General features: G+C 45.4%; 1 protein-coding gene and 2 long non-coding RNA genes across 3 annotated transcripts in view; 2 read left to right on the plus strand and 1 right to left on the minus strand.

Annotated features, from left to right (window-relative positions):
* Positions 1-24,571, plus strand: part of LOC135383441 (uncharacterized) — a 67,107-nt gene that overhangs the window by 28,574 nt on the left and 13,962 nt on the right. Inside the window, exons 7-13 of the mRNA XM_064612889.1 lie at positions 3,328-3,454; positions 7,102-7,410; positions 11,947-12,098; positions 13,204-13,333; positions 14,115-14,254; positions 18,060-18,174; positions 18,259-18,413. Coding sequence (XP_064468959.1) covers positions 3,328-3,454; positions 7,102-7,410; positions 11,947-12,098; positions 13,204-13,333; positions 14,115-14,254; positions 18,060-18,174; positions 18,259-18,413 — 1,128 coding nt within the window. The remainder of the gene's footprint in view (positions 1-3,327; positions 3,455-7,101; positions 7,411-11,946; positions 12,099-13,203; positions 13,334-14,114; positions 14,255-18,059; positions 18,175-18,258; positions 18,414-24,571) is intronic.
* LOC135383439 (uncharacterized) lies at positions 7,633-9,246 on the minus strand. The gene is made up of 3 exons (XR_010419878.1): positions 9,152-9,246; positions 8,728-8,843; positions 7,633-8,162 (listed from the first exon to the last, which is right to left on the minus strand). It is a non-coding gene; the product is annotated as an uncharacterized LOC135383439 (long non-coding RNA).
* LOC135383440 (uncharacterized) lies at positions 9,424-10,732 on the plus strand. The gene is made up of 3 exons (XR_010419879.1): positions 9,424-9,675; positions 10,150-10,240; positions 10,663-10,732. It is a non-coding gene; the product is annotated as an uncharacterized LOC135383440 (long non-coding RNA).

A 24,571-nucleotide genomic window follows, 5' to 3' on the forward strand; every position in this document is an offset into this window, starting at 1 on the left:
TGACCCCTCATTCAATTTGTGCCGTTCCATGGGGTTTAAGCTGACTTTAGGTAGTGTAGTAGCATGCTGTCCGTAGCAGGATCCCCCCCCTCAAAATATCATGGATCTGCCCCTGCAAGCCACACAGTGGTTCCATCACGCTAAAGAGCACTGTACTGCACATGTTCTTTCATACGACGACACGTCTCCACATTTGGATAAAAACACTACAACGGCAAAGAGCAATAGGTAATTAGCTGCCAGGCAGTGAGGAGGCAGGCAAAGGCAGGAGCGCTGTCGATACGCACCGCGCTCGCGTTGTGCCTCGAACCAAGCCCAACTGATCTGCTTCACAATAAAAAAAAAAGAGGGTAGCATGATTGTTTAAGAAGAAGGAGGAGACAAAGATTCATTTATTCATTCATACTTGGATTAGCTGCACCCACACGTGCACCATGTACAGTGCGTGTGTGCATATAAACCTAACCGGCATTTGAGCACCTAGCTTGTTGTCTACCTAACTGACAAACTTCCGGTGGCGCACGATGGCGCATTTATGGGTGAGAAATCTACAGAAAACTCGTGGGATGCCATACTCAGCTTAAAAATTAGACAGAGCGACGAAAACGTCGGCCTCCATGAATACGGCAACATGGCGGACGCAAGATAGTTTTGTTCAGGTACCGCTAGGGGAGCTATCGGCGCAGAAATCGAAACCATGTCCCACATGGATGCTCATCCGTGCGGTACCTGCACATAACTCTCCTGAGACCGCCATGCACTACCATGCACAGCCATGACCGCCCTGTTCTAATGCACGGAAGCTGACGTTTTTGGTCGCTCTGTTTATTTTTTAAGCTGAGTATGGCCTCAACGATTTTTCTGTTGATTTCACATGCATAAATGCGCCATCGTGCGCCACCGGAAGTTCGTGAGTTAAGTAGACAACAAGCTAGGTGCGCAAATTCCGGTTAGGTTTATCTGCACACACAAACTGTGAAATATAGCCTGTACTTAAGCTATTATTGGGGTATACGTGCCGAGCAAAACAAATGAAAGCTGTGCCATAAGTACCAGGTTACGGGTGTCACATACGGCTAGGGCTGGTAATCCTAGACCAGTTTTACGGTCCCCAGATTTCGAGATTTTTCCGGACTAATTCGGAAATCCCGGGACGGGGTTTCGGGATTGATGTAAAACCGAAACAGCACTCATGCACAGTCTTTGCGTAGTAACTCGAATGATTCCTGTGTGCGTCTCCTCGGCGTTCTGTCTCTGCGTGTTAATCAAAACATTCGTTTTTAAAATACGACATGTTTTATCGAAAAACTGTTATGGTCTGTTTTATGTTCTCCTCAAATATAAAAGGCTCGTTTTTATTCGCAGTTGCCAATCATAGCGCCTACCGTTTTTACTTCACATTGTCACGGAACACGAAACAAAGATTCGACTTCAAAAACTTTTATTTCCAGCCTTTTTTAACGGGTACCGAAACCTCATTTATACTAGTAGACCAGTGTGCGAAGTAGAGCATATGCTTAACCATTTTGTATTTGCATTCTTTCTTGCACCATGTGCTGATTCCTTTTGTGGATATTTGTATTTATGTTGTGTTGTGTACATTGTCTTTCTTATTGTAACGTTGTTCGCTGAATCCTACCTTGGCTATGTTGCCTGAGGTTTTCCCTGGGTTTTCTGAGGACTTTCCGGACGAATGTCGGCACAGTTCCCCCTGAAGTCGGTCCACTCTGCTAGTTAACCCCTCTGTCCCATAGTCCTTCCTGCTGTCCTCTCACCATCTATTCACATCTGTACGCCGCTCATAGCCACAGTTGCTTCGCGGCGCTAATACGAAATCGAAATAGAAAGAAAGGAAGAAAAAGCGATGCAATGCGACTCCATCGTCGCATTGTCTTCACCTAAAAAAATATGCTTCGCTCTGCCACATTTTCTACTCTTGTACCCTGAAAGCACGTTCTTCAAGCTAACTTTAGTGGACTACAGTTCTCGTGCACGAGGGTTACAAAGAAACTAAAACTTGGCCATGCACATGCATCGATGCAGATGACCGATGCACAAACTGTTGAAGCAATATACGTCCTCTGGTTATCCCGACCCAAATCTTCGTGTGCAGGATGCATTGTGCCGTACCGTATACATGATTTGGTCGTGAGAGGCAAGACAAATGTACACTCTTAGAAATGAACTTCACCACATAGCACGCTCCTAGCCAACCATCATCCCGAATGACAACGTTCTCGCCCCTGATTTGCTGAAAACGGGAGGAGGAGCCTATTTTGTGCCCATTATGCACGGCACAAAATAGGCTCCTCCTCCCGTTTCCAGCAAATCAGGGGCGAGAACGTTGTCATTCGGGATGATGGTTGGCTAGGAGCGTGCTATGTGGTGTAGTTCATTTTTAAGAGTGTACGTGGAATGAAATCGGTTTCGTTGTAGTAGATGAGGCGTGAAACATAGAATGACGAACATAACACTTAAAGGAGCTATGAACTCTACCAAGCTAGCCCGCCGACTGTGTCAGCTCCAAACGGCGATTTTAACTTGTTGGCTGTGACACCTTTTGTATAGATGGATCTGATAGGTCCATATCTTCACCACATATAGCACGGCCCTAGCCAACCATCATCCCGAATGACAACGTTCTCGCCCATGATTTGTTGATAACGAGAGGCGGAGCCTCTTATGTATCATTATGTACGGCTACAAAATGGGCTGCCCCTCCCGTTTTCAACATATCAGGGACGAGAACGTTGCCATTCGGGATGATGGCTGGCTAGGAGCGTGCTATGTGGTGAAGTTCATTTTTAAAAGTGTAGAGCAGAACGCTATGTGTACCTCCGCGTTGGCGTCTGATTCGGTGTTACAATTCTTCAAATGACGTAACAATGGATAGAGGTATCTGGTTGGCGGTACGTCTACTCGCCTGTATCGGAAAAAAAGTGCGCTTTTGTTTTAACGCTCCACGCGTTATGAAGGAGAAGTATTGAACAATATATTGTAAATAGAATTACGAAGCGTAGAAGAACAATATTACACCTATTACACCCGTAACTAAATACCTCCAGATAGCAGTTCTTACCCCCTTTAAGCCCCAGGCCTAGTTCTTTGTAGAATGCATTCCGCAATTTAACTTCGCTGGACTGGCGCGTGCGAATAGTACTTCGCTCAGCAAGGTCATGTGTAGAGACGCGCCCCTGAAATGTCACGTATTCAGTAAGGCCATTTGTGGGGTTGTCTTCATTGTAAAATTTTCTTGGCACAACCCTGCTAGTAATTCTACCTCCTTCTTATGTAATGCGTCATATGGTAAACTTTTTCTCTCTTTAGTTGACGTGCAGTTCCAGGATGGCAACCAGGAATGCGACGTCGAGAAGGCAACCAAAGAGTTCTTTGCTTGCGGCCTCATCTTCAGCGAAATAGTCAGCCAGAATCCAGGGAGAGAAAAGACATGCACGTAAGGGAGCCCCAGCAAAATTTTTCCAGAGACACCTTACCCGGGTGCCTTCAAATAACACGGAGAAGGGACAAGGCGCAGGCTAGCTGGTGAAGCACGATGATGGAGGAATACCCTGAGACACGGAACGAAGAAGCAGAAGAAGAAGCTTTTGTTGTGTCGTCCTCTTCTGCTTTCCGTGTCTCCGGGTATGTCTCCGTCGTCGCCATACCATCGTCGTCATACCATACTTTGTGCTCTCAAGGAGTTCCTCATACTGATTCCTTATACATTACTTCGTCGCCAAAAATAGGAACGATTTATTTGCGAAAGGCCATATGGACTTCACGGGCTCTCGATGCTTTTCGTTCAATGTCGCTGACAAAGATGTTTTTGGGAAGTTAGCTCTTTTTAATAACCACGTGACGCTTAGTAACGCTTCGGCACAATAAGTTTTCTTCTAAAACGGTATTTTTTACGACGAGATTTACGGCAGTTTGACAATTTTGAATTATGACAGTGTGTACAAGGGCTTTGTTGACCTTAGTGCCCTAAATAGTCCAACAAATGTGTCATGCATCGTACAACTGGGACTACGCATTTGAGGACTTAGAGCAATTGTGCTGCTTACCTCTCATGTGTGCTAATCCAACGGTCCGCATACAAGTCGCCGCTGCACGAAAAGAAGGGCGCAATCCACAGGAAGATTTGTAGAGCATGAGTGGATAAATAGCAAGCTGAGCAGTTGTTCTGGGGCAATATCCTTAGCAGGACACATGAAGAGCAGAGCTCCAGGGCACGATTCAATGGGCGATTTATGAGGAAGGACAGGCGCACATACAGCAAATGTAATGTCGATTTCTTCTGATATGACGGTTTCACGGTCTGTGGCCGAGAACAGAAGGACAAATCTCCGGAACGTCAGGACGAGCCTCGATATTTGTTTACCATGATATGTGTAATGCAGGTACAGACATTCACATCAGTGGCTAATATCTGATGGCTTGTTTACGGAGGAAGCTTTTTGGCTGCACACAAACATCATGTAATGTAATGCCTGCAACTCAAGTGTACCCATGCGGAAGTCTTCAAGGGCCGTGAACTCTACCAAGTTAGCTCGACGACTGTGTCCGCTCCAGACGGCGATTTTAACTGGTTGGCTGTGACACGTTTTGTATAGATTAATCTCCTATGTCCGTATCTTCAACATATATAGCGCGCTCCTAGCCAACCATCATTTCGAGTGACAGCGTCCTCGCTCCTGTGTTCTTGATAACGGGAGGCGGAGCCTATTATGTATTCATTATGTACCGCTTCCCGTTTTCAACAAATCAGGGACGAGAACGTCGTCATTCGGGGTGGTGGTTGGCTAGGAGCGTGCTATGTGGAGAACTTCATTTTTAAGAGTGTAGGGCAGAACGTTATGTGTACCTCCGCATTGGCGTCTGGCTGGGTGCTGCAATTCTTCAAATGACATAACAATAGATAGAGGTATCTGGATGGCGGTACGTCCACTCGCCCGTATTCGAAGAAAAAGTGTGTTTTTGTATTAACGCTGCACAGGTTATGAAGGAGTATTGAACAATGAATTTTAAATAGATTTACTAAGCATAGAAGGACAATATTACACGTATTACACGGGTGACTAAATGCCTGCACGTAGGAGTTCTTACCTCGTTTAAGGGCTATTGCGCTCTCAGTGCACTGATGTATGGACGCACTCTCATGCTTACTCTTGTGTCTGTCGCTGTATGTGTGTAATGACATTCATGATATAATTCGCGTTCTTTTATCAGAGTTCAAAAGAGGCGTGCAACCATCCCCCACCACAATAAAGTTTTCGTCTAATGCCTCGCGGCGGGTTATACGAGAAATGCCGTGCGTTCACACACAAGAACTATAACATTAGCTCAGTTTGACAAGTTTGAATTATGACAGTGTGTAGAAGGGCTTTGTTGACCTTAGTGCCCTAAATAGTCAATGCTTCCAGCGCTCTTCCGAAACTTTTTACCCTTCCTCTCATTCGGAGAGCCTGTAATGTGGTGAGTGAGGGTGACGTCACTCCGTAGCAACATTCGTTTGGGATGACTGAATGAGAGACAGTGTAGTTTTGGGAAGAATATAGACATAAAAAAAGTGAAGCATCAAACCATCCGCGCAACACACTGTACCACATTTGCGTATAGCAAAGCCGGGCATTAAAAAAGTTAATGTATGATTGAATTAAAAGGCAGGAGGGACAAAGATAGACCCAGCGAAGCCCCACTAAGTGGAGCGACTACGGCAGGATCGATGGCGAAGGAAGACCCCATTGGGCCCAACACCTGTTGGCCTGATGTACAAAGAGCCGCCGTGAGTGGATAGGGAAACGCAAAGACGTCGTTCGGCCGTCGGACGCACCCTCCACGACGTATTTCTTTAGGAAATGAAGCCCCTGCTTTCGCTTTATAGGGACAGTGGGAATCTCGTTAATCCATATTCATTTCGTTAATCCGTAGCGACAGCTGGAGAAGATGACAACATCACACCAACAGTGCACGGCGATTGGGACGGCGGGTCTCGTGCTTTCTGCCGCATACGCCATTTGCAAACCTTCCAGGGAAGAGTACGCGCCGTGGCAGGGCGTGCCGGGAAATGTGGAGCAAAAATACAGCGACCGTGCGTGTACTGGTGTGTACAACGACGACGACGATCGGAGACGATAGGAGAAGCGAATCGCTGTCGTTTTGCACCGCATTTCCCGGCACGCCCTGCTAGGGCGCGCGCTGCTGTGTGGAACTTTTTCAAATGGACTATTGGCATAAGCTACCGGAGTGTTATGATCAGCATGGCACCATGTCCATATCGGACAGAACATTGGCTCGTTATGGCTGAAGTAAGCGATGGGTTACACAGAGGCTCGGATCTTTGCTTCCTCTTTAAATCACATTCGCCTTGATACGATGAATGTTACTTTCTATGTTGTTCCAGCCTCAGAACATCAGTTCTCTCACGCCTTGTTACGTCTGTTTCGCTTCACCATCATAGAGTTCCATTACCAAAGCACAGCAACTTTACGCCTGTTTGCTAACAGTTACCCCAATAGACAATAAACATAGAATAGGGGTGGCTTCTCCTCCGAGCACGCTGAAGCTGCAGTGAAAGCACGCTTCACAGGAAAGTTTCATGGACCGATTTGCAAACACAAGCTTTGTCCGACTTGCTCCTTAATTCAATAACGCATTCTGCGCTAAAACCCTGTACGTTGCACAACAATCTTGGGCGTCTGTTCTATTCCCCGTGCACCCTCTACGTGATGCACGAAGTCAAAATTAAACCCCTCAAGAGCGCTGCATTCCCTTAGCAGAGGAGTCGCTAGCAGAGAACCCCTCGTACACGGCGTAGTCTCAAACTGTCTGAACATTTTCGGTTGGTGCTACAATAGTATAACATTTTTGACATTGAAAGCAATGGCAGATAGTTCCAACAAGTTAGCTAGTAAATTCGAACTGCCGATGATCGCTAACATGATACTAGTGCGCTTCTTCACGTACGATTCACGTTTTCAATCTGTGTCATTACTCATGAAGTTGCATGAACCAGCTCTATTATTCGATATGAACCTGTAAGGAAGTTTTTTTTCTTTGTCCTTTTCCTGAGCATAGTTCCACATTTTATTTGGGGTACAGTGCATACGCCGACTTCCGCGTTTGCCCTGAACGGCTCAACTGCAACACCTCAACCGCCTTCTACCAGCACTCGTATCATGCCGCCAGCGTTCTCCTGAAGGACTACGACAGCTACTGCAGGAATTTCACCCCGTCCCAGACGCTACCGTCTGATGTACCTGGACCACCGGTGCCAACCCCTCCTGGACCCTGCTCTTGCAACAGGAACGTGTATATGGAAAAATACTTCGTTTGTGGTCTAATGTACATTTTCAACATTCGGGACGCTATTTACAGCAAGAACCCTTCTTTCCAACAACAAGCGTGCGAGTGAGTACTTGATTTCTCGGGGTAGGGTGTCATGTAGCGGAGGCCGGACAGGTACCGATTTGAAGGATCAGTGAAGTGCCCTCTTATCTAAAGTCCAAAATGAATAATCAATGCTATGACATCTAAATATGAAACAATTGCGGCACCGACCGTGCAACGGCTGGGGAAAGAGTTGTAACCTCGATGTCAGAGAACTCTCTTCCGTTTTGGTAACATCTCATTACGGCCCGAGTCTCATTACGGCCGAAGTCTCATTACGGCCGAAAGTCTCATTACGGCCGAAAATCCTTTAATCCCCAAGTGTCTCGTTACGGCCAAAGTCTCAATACGGCCGAAGGTAGTCTCATTACGGCCGAAGATGTCTCATAACGGCCAAAAAGAAAAAAGAAGCATCCACCATACTAGCTCTGTATATACTGTGTTTTATGCTTCCCAAAATGTGTCCGAGGCGGTGTGCCCCCACGGCTTGTGTCACACACAATGGTTCATGCACACAATATTGCGACAGTGTTTCATGCATCCCTCGTGAAAAATGTTTTTATTGTCATATGTGTCACACGATATTTGTATGTGTTACGCCATTTTCTCTCAGTATTCAAGCAACATCCTACTCGTTGGTTCTGTGAGCAAACTGTATGTGTGTGTGTTCTGAAAAGTACTCCACAAGGGAGCCCACTGGGAGCTCCAGGAGTCACATGACCTATGACCATGATCTTCTCCCCCACTAGCTGCCTTCTACAATTTACGTCCACCTGAAATTTACAAAAAAGTACATAAGCCACTGAACAAAATGACATATGCTCTTGTTTGATGATGACTATAAGACATATGCTGTCAAGCAGACTTTTTTTTTCATATATTCAAAACATATTCAAGAATTATGGACAACAATGACAATTACGTCATAATAATGCAGCTGCATAGCCAGGAAACTATTTCAGGAGGTGTTTTATGAGGCTTGACATGGGGTGGAGGAGTCCCCCTCGTCAGTGCTTTATCCAGACCCCCCCTAACTTTTTTGCCTGTGCACCCCCTACAGGGGGTGCCCTTGCGATTTCAGCTCCAGATACATCTGTAATGATATGTTAAGCTGTAATGACGTAACTATTCCAACAATTTTTTCCAACACCCTTCTCGTGCTTGGGATTCTGGAGAATCCACTACCCCTTGTTCATTTTCGTGGGGCACTACATTAGAGCTTATGCCACTGCACTGATGTCACAATGTTAAAAGTGTGTGTCACTCTGGGCATTCGGAATTCCTCTAAGCGACAATATGTAAATTCAGAATATCCGAAGGGTAAACATCAGATGTTACCTGCAGGCTTCATGCTGAAACGCGTGTACGCAAAACACTTCCGCCGTGGTGGGCGACGCCGTTAGTGTAATCATACACGCAAGACAATTGCGGGCACATGGAGTAGTGGCAGCAACCTGAAAACGATACATTTTGTTGTTACATATGAGTAATCAAAAATACACATTCCCACATGTTTCGTTTTGTCGTTTGTAGGAAGCGCTAGTAAGGGAACAGCACTTGGTTGGTCACATGCAAGCCACAATGCGAAAGGTGCCGATATTTCGATTACGCGATCAAAAATTAAAAGTCTACAACCATGCACACTTCCCCATGCAATTACTTCCCCAGCATCGTGAGACATGACACCCATGACATGACACCATGTATTCACGTATAGTGTAATGTGAAATGATATGCAGGAATGAAAAAGATGCCAACATACCTGTAATCCAGTGTCCCATAAGCTTGATTCGATTTTCTGGCAGCTACCAAGAAGAGCAAATGCACGATTCACAAGTTTCGTTTCGCCATTTTCAAGCAATCCCACGTGTCCTCCTTTGGATCAGTGAAAAGTGAAAATTACTCGCGTCATGAACATATATGTTCATCTCAGCGCAAATCACGTTTCGCATGCTATAGAAGGAGGGGGGATCAATACTCTTCCTTTCGTGTTTTGATATCTTGTTGTTTTGCTACGCTCACTTCGGAGTTCGGATGGTGTCTAGCAACGTTGGGTACCTCGTTTCTTGTGTGTGTGAGCGAGTGGTTGCTGTTTACGATGTGTTCATATATCGCTTTGTAGTGCTGTAATGTGCAAATTAGCGGACTTTATAGCGGCTCTCTATTTTCCGTCGTTGTCTTTCGAGCAGCGCCTGTTGTTCCGGTAAAAATCGAGTTGAATGAATCGCCACAGCCCCAACGTATATCGCGCAGTGTTGACCAAGACCAAGTCAAGCAGGAATTCTGGTGAGTAATGCTTTCGTAGATTGCCTGTCTTAGTAGTGTGCTGTCCACACATAGTTGGATTCTCATAAGAGTAATTTAAATTAATCAAAACAGCTGAAGTGCCTGTAATAGATGTAACTCGGTATCCGTTCGTAGGTTTGCGCCGTTTCTAGTTGGTTGCGCGTTTAGGAACAACAAATTTATTCGAAGACGATAAGATACCGATAATGCATCACCGTACAGCAGCATTTACTCGTATCATTGTGAGCCATATTTCATTTGTTAAAATTTGTCGTCGTATTTCTTCAAAAATAAAAGCGCAAGTCGGCGTACTTGAATTGATCTCCAAGAACTGCTTACGTCGAACGTCTGCAAATGTTGTACTTATGTGCCTTCGCGCACCATAGTAGGCACAAAGCATATCTGATTAGAATAAATACTTCAAGAGGAAGTCATTCAAATACATTGTTATTTATAGCTGGTTTTCCATTCCAGGCATGGTATGTGGCTGCACGAAGGATTCCGGAAAAGAAAAACAACAACATGGCTAATAGGATGTTGCTGCCCAGGGAGTCCTGGCGAAGAGGTGAGCTGTTAAGATCATCATAAGGTTCTGTTGTGAAGTGAGAAATTTTGTAGTAGTGCACGAATGTTAATTCGTGCACTACTTTTATAAAAAAGAAACCAGAAATGGAAAGTTATGCATGCATCATTTCATGAATTGTAATGTATTACTATTTGATATTCACATGTTTCCATTAAGGGAATGAACTACTGAACCTATATTCATATCATGGTCATGCTCTGTGTTTACCGGGAAGTCACATTTTTAAGGCTTGTCATTCTTTTGTCTAAATGAATATTTATGTTAACCTTGTATGAAATAGCAGACACGTATCAACACGTGTGCAGCTTGTGCACATTAAAATGAGCCATGTAGAGACAAATGCTTGTTGTTGTTTTTTTTAATATTCTAGCCTATTCATGGTTGCTCATCGCTTCTTGCAGGTTTACTCATTCCAGAAGCAAGAATTGTATCATTGTAAGGCGAATGGAAATAAACTGACATCGACTGAGATAGGTGCTCTGTCATGGCCAATGACTGTCGGATGGCTCCAAAAGCGTCACAACAAAGCCAATATTCACCTAGCTCTCTACAAGTAGCTAACTCCACATAGTAGCCTGCTTCACAGCCTACACTAGCTTGTGGGAGTACACATTACACAATATGTTGCATTGTGCTGTGGTATGATAACATACCGTTTGTCTCGCAATATGTGTATATAAATATGATAAGGGCCCTAAGGGCACAGTGCATGGCTTATACCCTGCTGAATATATATCCATACCTGGCTGCGACATTGCATATCAATGCAGGTTACAATACACATTTTGACATTTGGCCGTTATGAGACATCTTCGGCCGTAATGAGACTGCCTTCGGCCGTATTGAGACTTTGGCCGTAATGAGACACTTGGGGATTAAAGGATTATCGGCCGTATTGAGACTTTCGGCCGTATTGAGACATCGGCCGTAATGAGACTTCGGCCGTAATGAGACTTCGGCCGTAATGAGATACAATCTCCGTTTTTACGCCCTCGGAGATCCCGCGGGAATGTGGGTATGGCGACACCATTGTCTTTCTACGTCTCCCCGATAAGATTGTGTGTCACCGTCACACCGTGCCGGCTGGGGAGGACGGTGCTTTGGGTATGAGGCTTGTGCAGTGACGTCAGATATGGTCACGTGACTCGGGAAAACATATTGTCCCATCGGAGTCACAGTAGTGCTTATGCCGTGTGTTGTTGCGGTATGTGTGCGATTACGAGGGGATATTGTATAAAAAACACGCTTTTGCCTCATTCGACCCGCAGTATGATGCCTGTGACGCATCCCCATGTTTTTCCGAATCACGTGGCTCAAAGGGGCTCAAAGGCTGCGCGTGACGCCATGTGCACGAGTCTCATTGTGTTTTGTGATCAACTATTTCGATCACAGGGGGAGGTTTCCGCCAGAGTCTCTTGCGTTGTCAGCTAACCGATTCAGTTGAAGGAGCTCTTCCAGCAGCGCGACAAATTTCTCAGATATTTCTAAAAGATTTCCGCTGTCATCTGTCATTGTCGTGTTCTGTCTTTCTCGGTCTTTCGTTCAATTTCTCTAAATTAAGCACGACGGGTACAGCGTTTATCCGGGTGTCGAGGCTGAACAGGGGCCATGCTCCGCGCAGTTACAAAAAGCATAATTGGACGAACGACGAGCATGACGCTACATTCCTCTTTTTCGTTCTCCAGTATTATTGCTTCGTACGACACTTGCCTGGATAACGGTAGGCGAACAGCATGTTGCGGTGGAGGCGAGTTTGATGTGCAAGCTGCGCTGGACTACATGATCAACGTGCTGAAAAAAGCTCCCGGAGGAAATTGTAGGAAGTTCAAGCAGAAAAGTAAGGCAACCGGGAAACCTATCAACAGAATACGAGAAGTAACGTCCTGTGGTCAGTGAATCAAATGAATGAAACGTTTAGTCGCTTCTTGTGGTTGCTTTGGTGTTCGCGTTCTCTGTTTCAAGGAGCATAGAAGGACCCAAAATCTTTTCAGCAGGAATAGAAATTAGGGTTAACAGCGCTGGGACACATATTGACACAAAAAGTACGATTGCTTGGAGCAACCCGGTTATAACGTATACAACGAGCAACGAGCAACCCGGCGTATAACTAACTTTCAATATTGTCACGAAGCGAAATGGGTCGGCGAGTCGTCGAATAAACAGCGAACGGTTTATTAGACTACTTGGTAGCAAAACACAAGGGTGATAGCTCTCTGAACACAACTGAGTCCAAAGAATGAATGCTCCAGCTTGGAGCGCACACGCATTTAAGCGTCGCGCCGAAAAGTCTAGAAACAGCACGTGCGTTTGCCAGAGAGCAGGCGATGTGTCTGGAAGCTTCTTGCTTCTTCTTCAGCATGCGCCGGGATGAGATGTACCGTTTCGTGCCTGCCCTGGAAGTTTCGCGATGATTATTCGTGGCAATATCGTGGGTCTGAAATGCCCCTCCTCTCGACTGTCTGACCTCCACTCGTCATTTTGCCCATCCAATAGTAAGGCGTCCACTTTTTTTTTCTCCTTTCCTTGGTTTTTCGGTTGTATTTTGCGCCGAGCGTGCTCAACGGAAAACGCAACAATATCAGCAGCGTCTAACACAAAGCAGTCGACACGGTGCCTCGCTCCTGCGCTGTAGCACACTCTACTCGTCAGCCAATTAAAGTCCTCGAATGAGTTGACGTCACACTCGCCAGAGGGAGATGGGGTAGTTTGCCGCCGATACGCGCATTCTTCAAACTAATTTTCTCGAGAAACGCACCCTTCCTAAAGATCTTTGTGCACATTTTGCGCACAACTTATTCTATGATGATATGACGCGAAAAAAAAAAGTTCGCTGTGCTCTTCATGCCCCTCTCGTTGTTCATGCTTCTAACAAGATCTATGCGCAAACAGACCCTAGATGCTTTGTTTAGTGCTACTATAATTTCCACTGCTCTTTTACACAGCGTCCAACTTCCGCTTTAGCGGCACGCTGCAGCATTGTGATATCCGTGAGTACGCCGGTAGCTACTTCACATGTGGCACAACCTTCGTCAGGAATATAATGCCCAATCCCAGTGTTGACGAGCAGTGCAGGTATGTGCAGAGATTCATTTCGAACTCTAGGTAAAGTGAGAGATACGAACGTGATTGCCAAACACTATCGCGAGATAACTGACACAGAGCGAGAGACAGGTAGCTCGGGTACATACAGTAAACTTCTCGAAGTCACCGTATAGGTGTCATCTATAGAAGTGGATGCGAAATCGTGCAGGTGATCCGTATCAAGAAACAGTAGGAAGTCGCTGAAAACGTTAGCCAGCTGCAGGACTAGAACACACATCTCTCTTCATTCAGTGATCTTAGGCACTTGAGGCTTTGTGTCTTCGGTGCTCCAGACTCAGAACACGAATTTTCATCGTGATCTGTATCACTGAACAGGGTACAGCTGTACGCGTTTCTTCACAAACTTGTTCAGCAGCCTGGTGGAGGGACAAGGAAACTTTCTGCCACATGCCACGCAGTATAAGGAAACTAGGCTGTCGGGCGGCAGCCGTCACTGCTGTTCGTTACCGAACAATTCTAGCAGGTTCACAATAGGGGCTAGCCGTGAATGAAGACCGGATTGAAATGTGCATAAAACAATGCACGGGAAAAATAATAAACAGCATCTGCATATCAAGAAATTAACACGGGTTCATGCGAGCGCACATGGGACAGGTTAATAAAATGTTAGGTGGTGACGTAGGAGCTAACGCAATTTAGCCACCTTGTCATTAGAGCTTTCATTCTTTCACGTTCACACGTTTTCTGTTTGCCAGCATTTCAGCGACAATGAAGACTAACATTCGGTTGAATGACATATTACGCTTTACAGATTCTACAAAGATTTCTTGCACTGCAAAGACCTTCTGGTTATTTGTCGAACTCAGAGTGACATCAAACCTTCATTGGACTATTTTACTAGCGTTCTCACGGAAGGATTTCAACAAATGTGTCAAGCTTATAAGCCCAGCGGTAAGAGATGTCAGTTCATCGCTTCCACAGTCGAAACGTAGAGGTTCATCCTTTTCAACATGGTTCCTGAAACAAGCTATGATTATCGTGTTTAATTGCAACGTTCTTCTGGCCCTCCCTGTGACGCATATAAGCGAGGACCACACACGATTCGAGGTTAAGGAGGACTACTGCACGGAACGACGTTTCTTTTTTTTTCTTGTTAGCGTCACGAAGCAACTGTGCTTATGAGCGGCGTACAGATAAGGACAGATGGAGAGAGGACAGCAGGACACCAGTGGCACTCCACGGAACATTGCGCGATCGACTTGCTTCCTCACATTTTCCCGAAACGCACACATTAAAATGTTAGTAGCTAATGATTTTTAGGAAATTGATGATTTACTACTTACATACGTTCTTCGACAGCCATTGCTCCTGGCCCTCAAAAATGGCACTCCTGCAGCTATCACAGCTTTAGAGAGAGTGCAACACGCTTATATCGTTTTCGTTTACGTCCAACAATTCCAACGCTTTGCATCTTACTCTCTATGGGCGCACAATGGCTCAGCTTCATTTCAATGGCAGCGGTTCTTGCTTCCTGAATAGATACTGTCATTGATTGAATATCACGTTTTATGGCATAAACTGTCGTGAAAGAACCGGAGAGAAAGCAAGAATATATGTGGACGCGAGTGAAAAGCGCATTAAAAGTAGCTTGGAACTTAGCTTAAGTTACTTTGTCAAAGTTGCCTGAAAAAGAAACGAGTTCCTCTGAAAGTTACCACGGCACAAAACTACCGAGTCAAGTTACAAGTTACCAAAAAAAAAAGGAACTTAGTTACAGTAACGAGTTACCTCGGACTCTGCAGCAGAGACGCAGCAGAGATGCCCTCGAGTTACAGATTTCTCCTTTTTTTGCTGATACAGGTATACTTTTCTGTATGCATGGTGAGGTGAATTTCTTCTTTAAAAAGACGTTATATTGAAAGTGGCGCTACAGAGCTCACTCGAATCCCTACGATTTGTTGTGCACAGCGTTCTAGTACATTCTAAGATATAGATCCAAATGTCACAAAAAATCTTCAAACAAAATCTATGGAGCGTTCACAACTCCCCCGATACGTAATTTGCCAAGCTAACCGCGCGTTGAGATATCCCCCAAAACGTCCGGTTCCTGTACCAGGTAGGTAGATTTCACGATGGTGGCCTCGGCCCTGCAGGAAGTTGCAGGAAAAGGGCAGAGGTCACTTACAGTGGGGGCCTAGAAAACCACTTCATTTCTCTTGTCTCCTTCTCTTTTTCTTGTCTCTTGACTCATTTTAAGTCGATGTACAGCAACCCAGTACGACTTGCGTTCGGCAAACATCAGATTATTTGTAGGACAAGACAATAAACTTTTGCAAACAGCAAGCTTTTGCAATACCACAACACCACATAAAAATTCCAAAAAGCAGAACGAAAACAATAAAAGAAAAAAAAAAGAGGAAGAAGAGATATAACTGGACACGTTTCAAGATCAGTCAGCCTTGTATTATGCTAGCCAGACATTAAGGCCTGAAAGGTTATGGCCGTAAGGAAAAGCCGTAAATACGTGAAGGCCGTATTCTGTCGAACCGTGCAAGACGGCAGCGGTTAAAGGTAAAATTATGATTTTGAGGTTGCTTGGTGGATTTGACCAGAGTGACCACATTTTGGGCAGTTCTTTTCATCGCTTGTACTTGCCGCTTCATTTTTCGAAGTTCGATGTGTGTGATGTATTGTCAGTCTTATGGTAAGCAGGGCCATTGATAGCGGTTTTGGCGTCCGCGATTTGTAATGAAGTGCTCCTCCTCCGTCGACGATACCTTTGCATTCATTGCGTTAAAATTTATGACTCATTGCTAAAGAGTGCAGAGCGATGTTACCTTTGACCGGCAAGCCAAAACGCGTGTAGGAGTAATTGCGTCTGCTGTCGAGAGTATCCCATTTCCTTCCGCTCTCGAAAGTAGGTCCTTTCGAGGTCACGCAGCTTTTTGAAATCCGTTGCTTTTGTATCTGTTTCTTCGTGAAGACATTATCATTGACATGTGGCATGGTTTATGTAGGTCTTTGTTTACTGCGTCAGCATTTTAAGACCAGTCTAAGTGCAGTCTAACTGAGGAACTAGGTTTCGGACGCACAGACGGCCGGCGCTGTGCGGCAACGGCCACCCCAGGAACCTCGAAGAGCAAAAATTTGACCTCGCACAACGGGGTGGGATCCAATGTACTGCTCCATAGACGAAGGCGTGCTGGGCGCACTCAATGCATTCTGGACAGGAGCTGGAAGCACGTGAGAGCAAACATCAACGCACACTCGACCTTAAAGATGGCCGCGCTCGTGACCGGCTGCAAGATCATTTGTAAACAAAGCGTTTACTGTTTCTGTGCGCCGCAGATTATTTCCATTAATTAATTATCATTCCCACCCCATAATCTCGCATTAAACACGCAGTTTTGTACATGAGGCCTCATAATGTTGACCACTTCTAAAGATGCGATGACGACCCGGCATTAACACATTGAGCGGATGCGATTTACTTAAACTGAGGAGAAATAGGCTACCATGTCGCGGAAGAAGCACCCTATAGTTTACGCTGGCAAAACACGTTCATCTCTTGGTTTTTGTGCGGACGGGAACATCTCGGCGCTAGCACGGCATGCAAACAAAGTCACGTGACCTCAAAATGACGTTTCCTATGAGATGTGGCCAGGACAAGGTCGCAGTTTTCCGAAACGCTCCCGCTTGAGGGTAGTTACAAAGATGGCGGGTCTATATCACCCATATGCCCTCGCAGAACGAAAGATATCGTTACCTTTGACAGTAATCCGTTACGTCGTTTACGATTTAAGCGTGAAGGATACCGAAGTGTATTCTTTCCATCTTCTCTCCTCCTGCCGCAGTCACGTGCGGTCCCGCTCACAGTTAGGCGCTACGAAGTTGCTGCGTCACGGTGTGCGTTCTATGTCACGGTAGCAGATGGAGCGGCGCCTCCAGGGACGCGCCTCTCGGAAGACTGCTGATGTTTCAAAGCGTGTCTGAAAATTCAATTGCGCAATCACAAAACACTGTTCACCGAAAAAAATGTTGCATGGTCGCTCCTGATAGACAGTTTCGTGAGTTAAGCGGAGTGTCGAGCAATTTTAAATGTTGTCTTACAGCTCATTTGGTACCTATCGCACTGCTGGACCAAACGAATTGCACGGGGGAGGGGGAGGGGGGTGCTTACGACAGGAGTCCGAATGATCCTCTCAGGTCTGAGAACAAGTCAAGAAAAACACGAGGATCGCTCATGACTTTCTCATGAGGCGTCCACAGATGTATTCGTTGCTTTGGCGTTTGTGTCTTCGAAAGTTAGTCCGCAACTTCTTAACAATTGTATAAGGAATATCGCGCCGTGCGAAGAGAAAATAAGGACAAGGCCTATTTGCATAAACGGCGAGTACAAGTCTCAAACTCATCCTCAATAGTCTGCGCAGGGTACCGAGCACTTGCTTGGTACGCGCGCAGGAACTGCTGCCAAGGCTATTGAGAATGATTCGGAGTCTCGTACTCGACTTCTGTGCAGACGGGCCCAGATCTCAGTTCAGTTACGGACATTTGTCGAGCTGCTGCAACCAAGCGGAAACCTGAATTTACGACCTTACGTCTCGTCCGGATTGTAGCACTTGAGTACAGATTGCACTCCTCAAGGCCGCCCCCATTGCCGACCTTCTCGTCAGTGATCTATTTTTTTTTTTTTTTTTTTTGTAAGTCACGTTAGTTGAACGATGAAATTTTAAGTTTTTTTTTTCCGACTTTTCAGATACGTGCGAGAAGCTGGTCTTACTGAAGAAATACTTTGAATGTGGCGTAACTTACTATCAATCCAAGAACGAGTTTTCGGCCATCTATGCAAATAATCCTGCGCAGTTGTGCAGGTATGCAGTCACACAAAATATTGCCCCATAGGTAGCAGAAAGCTAGACTTTGTCACACATATGATATGATATGATTTTTTGCAGGCTCAGTGCCGACTTCATAAAGTGCACAACCGATACGGTGTTCAGCAATGACTGCAAATTATTAGTCGAACTGTACAAAAACATGAAGACAGTACGGAAATACGTCATTCACCTGCTCAACGAAGAACACAGAGCCAGTTGTGACAACCCTGACGGTAAGTCACGTGCGCGGTAAGAAAGGAAAAGAAATGTGACGTGAGCTGTTTCGAAGTATGGCACCTTCATCGCACGCCCTGTGCTCTATATAAAGCCCTTGAAATTGTTTCACCTTTATTTTATATATTGCTAATAAGCCCAGAGGGTACCATAAATAAATAAATATTGCCCCACATTCCGAGCAGCGCAACCTACCGCCCCTAAAATCTTCTCTGGTTTGGACTCTGAGTGTAGTTACTGACGCAGATGCTTATCACTGTTAGAAAAACATGCATAACGTATAATAATGGGGGCCATGTACCTTTTGTACACCTCATTCTGCAAGTCTCTACCTTTGGAGGGTATAGAAAAGTTACAAACTATCGATTTATACCACTAAGCTCACACAAAGGTATCAAAGAGGTATAATAAGCAATCGTTGCATTATTTCTATACCGTGCACTCCCGTTTCATAATTCCCACGGTAGCTGAAGATGTAGTATAATAGTATAACGGACTTCTGTATTGCTTATACCTTGAGCGCTTTTTATAGCTTTGCTTGCCCAACGTGTGGCACCACATCATTTTTTTTGGCAGAGACGGTATCACGTTGGTTAAACCGTAATTCAATTTAAAAGCAGAGACGTTAGTACAGTAGTATTTTAAACACCAGGCCGAATGAGGTAGGACAGCGTAATAGCAGCACAAGACAGACCTAATCCAGGCGTCCTCGCCTGTAAAGTCGCGTCTCGTCCGAAGGCGGTTCCACAATTTTGGAAGTCCCCGTATGTTATATCCAGTGTTGTACCGGCTACCGAAACGAAGTAACGGAATTCCGCTGCATGCTACTGCACAAAAAAGTAGCGCAATACTAGCGTCGCTACAAAAATGGAAAAGTAACGCGATACCGCTATCGCTATCAAATAATGGTAACATAGTATATACTATACAGTTACTTCTCCGTTGCCGTACCCTTCTCTAGGCAACACCGTATCGTAGGCATTTCGTTCCCGAATGTGTCTAAAGACGGTGCAATATTTTCGTTCCTTCACATAGCCAACATGCAGCATGAAGTATACCATTACTTACAGCTAAGGTATATTATTTCACATTGATTTTGATCCTAAGATGGTGCGCATTTTAGACAATGTAATGCACATGGAGGGTATGTGCATTTAATAATGTTCCCCGTCAGAATGTTTCGAACACAAGAGAGTTTTTCTGCGATAACAGTATTTCGTCCCGAGATATCCGCGAATCCCAACCTCAAATTCTTCCGTCTGCTTACTGTCGACGGATTCATCAGTTTTCCCTGTGGTATACGCAACTGCCATCATAAGCGACCACTCATCGAGTCATCAATCTACCAGGTGGGGAAAAGGTCAAACGAATGGCATAATGTTTGCCCATGCTTTCGCCGAGGCAACGCCTCCAAGAAGAGAAGACAGCCTTCTGAGTGATGTTGCCATACTGCACCCAAGCCTAGGTCTCATAGGAGTTGCTCTTGTTGCCTACACCCTGCTTCCACTCTTGCAGCAACACGACAGCTTTTGTTACAAAGCGTTAGACTGTACGAAAAATTACGTTTAATACACTTTTCCAGGGGTATGAGTTCCTCTTCAAAAGTATATCCGTGCGAGATTACCTCCGTAGTGAAGCAGTTAGAGAAAAAAAAGTATAATATAGCTTTCCGATAAACAAGTCAAACCTTGTAAACAGTCACTTGCTTTGAAGTCAATCACCTGTCTACCGCCACGAAGCAAGTGTGCAAAAAAGCATAATAAGCATGTTGGCCATACACTGATTCCAGAATAATAATATTTTTTCATTTTCTGTGGCTCACACACCTACAGTACCTAGTATCAAAACGCTCACACTGCTTAGGCAACTGATTGTATGACGGCCTATAGCTCCGTAGCCCACATTATGCAGTACGTTATGCACTGTTTTCCCGTGGACACCACCATATTGAAAGCGGAGCGCCGTCTAGCCCGAAGGTGCACGTTGAAAACTATTTACCGCCCATCACAGAGAGAAGGAAAGCACACGTGCCGCGTGCTTCCTCCCAGGTATCATCCTTTATGGCTTGTGCTGGCTGGAAAACTGTGTATGTATACAGGGCTGTGTTTCGTAAATGTGAGCTAAAAAAAGTAAGAAAAAAGCACAGGATAACACAATATTCCAATTGGGCTTAGCTTATGACACTTTGTCAAATTTAGGAAGATTGTCTCATCAGTCTGCCTGATTAACAAGTAACTAAAAGGAATAGCAAGATTATCCGTTATCTCGCTTTTTTTCCTATGAACAACAGTTCTCTAGCAAACGCCACACTGACAATACATTCTCTTCCGCATTTCCCTCCACGTCGCTCTTTTCTGTGTCATATTCCTGCCGTCCCTGCGTTGTGAAAAGTTTTTCATCCCTGTGTGTGTCGAAATATTCGTTTCCTCTTGTGGTGATAGTTGCTAGCAACATACACTATTTCTAGTTCCATTTTTTTTTAATTTGGTGCAAACTTGTGTGGCAGAATGGCACTCTGCACTCTAAATCCTGTGACGGACTCGTGCCAGTTAAAAAAGTTTCCTCAGAAAGTGCAGCCGGTACACAGCCGTAACCGTCTGGAAACAGCCGTAACGGTTATCAAACATAGCAAGCACAACGATCCCCATCGCCAAATTTCAGCAGGTACAAAGCCGTCACGTCGGTATGAAACTGCTTTGTGCCCGCTGAATAATATGTGTGCCTCCTTAACCGTGTACTCATGTGCTTGTTCAATAACGTGTGTGCCGGCTGAATATGTGTGCCTTCGTTGGAGCGTACTACGTTGCTCCGCGCTCCACCGGTGAGGAGTGAGAGAGATGGCACCACGTATTCTTCCGTAGTGCATTCCTTCCCGCTTTCTTGCCCGTTGTCTGCGCTGCAACCTCGCCTTTGAAAAGGATGACAACCTTGCTTTTTAAGTACAGGTTTAATGTTTGCTTAAGGTAAGTCAACCTAGCTGTGATGCACTATACGACACCTGCGTTTTACCCGTGTTTAACCATCGAAGTACATTCTGTTGCAGACGGTGGACGCATTGCAAATGGCGACAAGAGGGATCGGCTACATCGGTGAAGCGACGACGTACGTTACACGCGAGGTTAATTGTATTCTTTCGTTATAGGTGACCATTGGACTGTATTCATTGCAAAGACGTGAGTTACAAAATGGTGTACTATTCCAGCATTCACGTTGGAACAAAACCAGCGTGGTATTCACTTCGGTTTCTTTACAGGTTGTTTCCTGTCTCAACGGTAAACATACGTGTGCAAAATTGCAACTGCCTCTCACATCGAAGCGTGTCTGGTGCCACTTGCTTGGACAATCGTTCGTCGGCCATTTCGTTTGAGGAACTGTCGTGTTCGTCACTAAGGATGATCTTGATTGAGCTTTGCAGTGCCAGCCTGTTCGAAGTTTCGAGGATTGTGTGTTCGACGTTTGGAGGACTGCCTGGTGCATCGGATGGGTTGTGTGTCCGTGCAACGTGTGCTCCATATGTGAGTGTCGGGATTCGTGAACCGTGTATGCTTTCAATTCGGGAAACGATGATGTACTGGATGCAATTTAAAGGTATGTGCAAGCCAATAAAAATTGGTGTTTCATGTTCGATGCCCTTGGAGCATTTTCTTCCTTTCTTTTTCTTTTTTTTTTGCGAAGCCTGGAAGTCAGTTTTCTGTTTGGGAACTCGAGTGGGTACAAGTAACCCTTCAGTACGTCCGGTACACTGTGGCTCCTGGCGTCAGCAGGGATGTCTCACCAGGTTTCAGGGGGCACAGGGCACCTGCAGTTTTCGCAGGCACCGTGTGCCTCTTGAAGTAATCTGGCACATTAAAAAAATGTGTCAGTTGATCAGACTGCCCCTATCCGTCACTGGGTTTAGAGTGTAATATAGCGTTTAAGTAAATCGTGCCTTCCCGCTTTCGGAGATTATACCACAAGGTCCCCTAAACATATCTACCATGAAGGCTCTGTCCAAAAAGTATCGGGACTACATACAAAATTGCAGGTACACGGAAAATGAGCTAAAATCCATCAAAATAACATCCTCCTTCGTCAACACACCGCTGCCAGCGCTTCTGCCACGCATGATACGCCCTCTGGAAGTCTGCAACTGGAATCTCCTCCAGGTACCGCGTCGAAGCCGCTTGCACTCTTTCTCAACCCATAATGGTATGCCTTCAGGCGTTGTTTCGTCCGAGGGAAGAGAAATAAGTCGGGCCGCCGAGGGGGGGGGGGGCAGGTCTGGACTATGGGGAGGCTGAGTTACCGCTGCCACATTGCGCTTCGCCAGGGACTGCCTTACACGTAGCTACGTGTGACTCCTGACAGTTCGGCAAACAGGTTTCGTTCTGTCGTCCACACAATATTGTCAGCTGCAAATCGTTTGACTTGACAACTTTTCTCCAATCATTCTCACACTCAAACGTCGATCAGAGTCCCAAAGTTCTTCCACTCATTTTCCTAATTTCGGCTTGTCGGACGTCCTGCGCGTTGCTTGTCCACAACGTCCTCCCTTCCTTCTTTAAACTTCTTGTGCCACTCGTAAACTCGTGTTTTTGACATGGCGTCCACCCTGTAGGCTTCAGGGATCATGGCAACAGCCTCAGTACGGGATTTCTTCAGTTTCACGCACACCCACCCAACTAACCCTCTGCCCACCCAACATCGCTCTCCCCTGAAAGCACTCTTCACCTTTCTGGATACCATAGGACTTCGATCCTTATTGTGAAGGGGTTCATTATTTCATTCCCCGCATCACCATCAGCATCCAGAGTATCGCCCCTGGTGATGAAACTCCCCATTCATCATCTCGCAATAAAGTTGTTGTTGTTGATCGCAGAGTGCTGTTCAGTCGTGCGCTGCATCGTGATTCCTGACGACACAACAAAACAACTGCTCACTCCTGGCGCGATCCACACTCTGCAAAGGCTCAGAGGCAACTGAGCCCCGGGTCGCGTCGTATTCCTGGGATCATCCACCAATGTCCATAGAAGCCAACCTGTTCACCCCAGTGTGCCTAGAGAAGCCACCCTGCACCCCATCCCCTGCGCTACCAAAAACCAGTCCCGATACTGTCTGGACAGACCATGTAGGGTGTGTATGTTTATACCCGTGTGGTGCAAATGACATTCAGGCCTGCAGCACAATGTATACCTATGCAGAGGTATAGTTTATATACCCCCCAATGGTACAAATTCTAGATCCCCACTAAGGTATAAACCATATATACATTTCCTGATGGTGTGGACTGATGGAAGGTAAGATGGTAAGTCATTGCACGGGCGATTTATGCCCTAAAATTTACAATTTTTTCTTACAGAGATAGGGACGTTCCTCAAATAACCGTGCAGCCATAAGTCATTCCATCACCTGCCTGTAGAATGTATGAACGATTATATAGGAAGATCAAAAGCGGGAAAACATGAGCTTTCACACGCTATCTTAGACAGTAGGTACTGGCTGTCTTTGACTGTAGTGGGCAGTGTATTTACTTCTTGAGGTACAAATCGCTCGTGCAATAAACTTCATTTCATACCTTCAGGAAAGGTATAAACGGTTTATACCTTATTGGGAAGGAGGGATATAGAATTTATGCCTCTGTGGGTATATAACCTATATATCTGAAAAGGCATATACCATGCTGCAGCCCTGAATGTTATTTGTACCTCACGGGTATAAACATATGTACACACTATAGCGGATATGTTTTTGAACATTGCGGTACAATGTTGGAAAGCGAAAACCTCCGATTTATTTCAGCACAGAGTGCTATTCTCCCACTCCAGTTTGCAACAAATTTCAAAAAGAAACGGAAGTAGAAAAGAAAGTATTTTAATAGCAGCAACGATAAGAAGAAAAGATTTCGACCGGTATGCAGACAACGAAGTCACATTCACAAAGCAGATCCGACAAAGGTGTGAACCAGAAAAGAGCCACGTGAAGGGATATGCGGAAGAGAGACTTTGGCATTTGCTGGGAAAACAGATACTGATATGACACTGTGGAGCCGCCTTCACCCGAGAACTGACTCTACGGGTAAGGACGCCTAAATTAGGTCTCTCTTGCGCTGCAATAAATTATTTGGCCTGTTGAAAAAAACACTACTGTACTAACATCTGTGTTTTTAAATTAGAATTCG

Source organism: Ornithodoros turicata, chromosome 2 (assembly GCF_037126465.1).
Source record: "Ornithodoros turicata isolate Travis chromosome 2, ASM3712646v1, whole genome shotgun sequence".
Taxonomy (NCBI): domain Eukaryota; kingdom Metazoa; phylum Arthropoda; class Arachnida; order Ixodida; family Argasidae; genus Ornithodoros; species Ornithodoros turicata.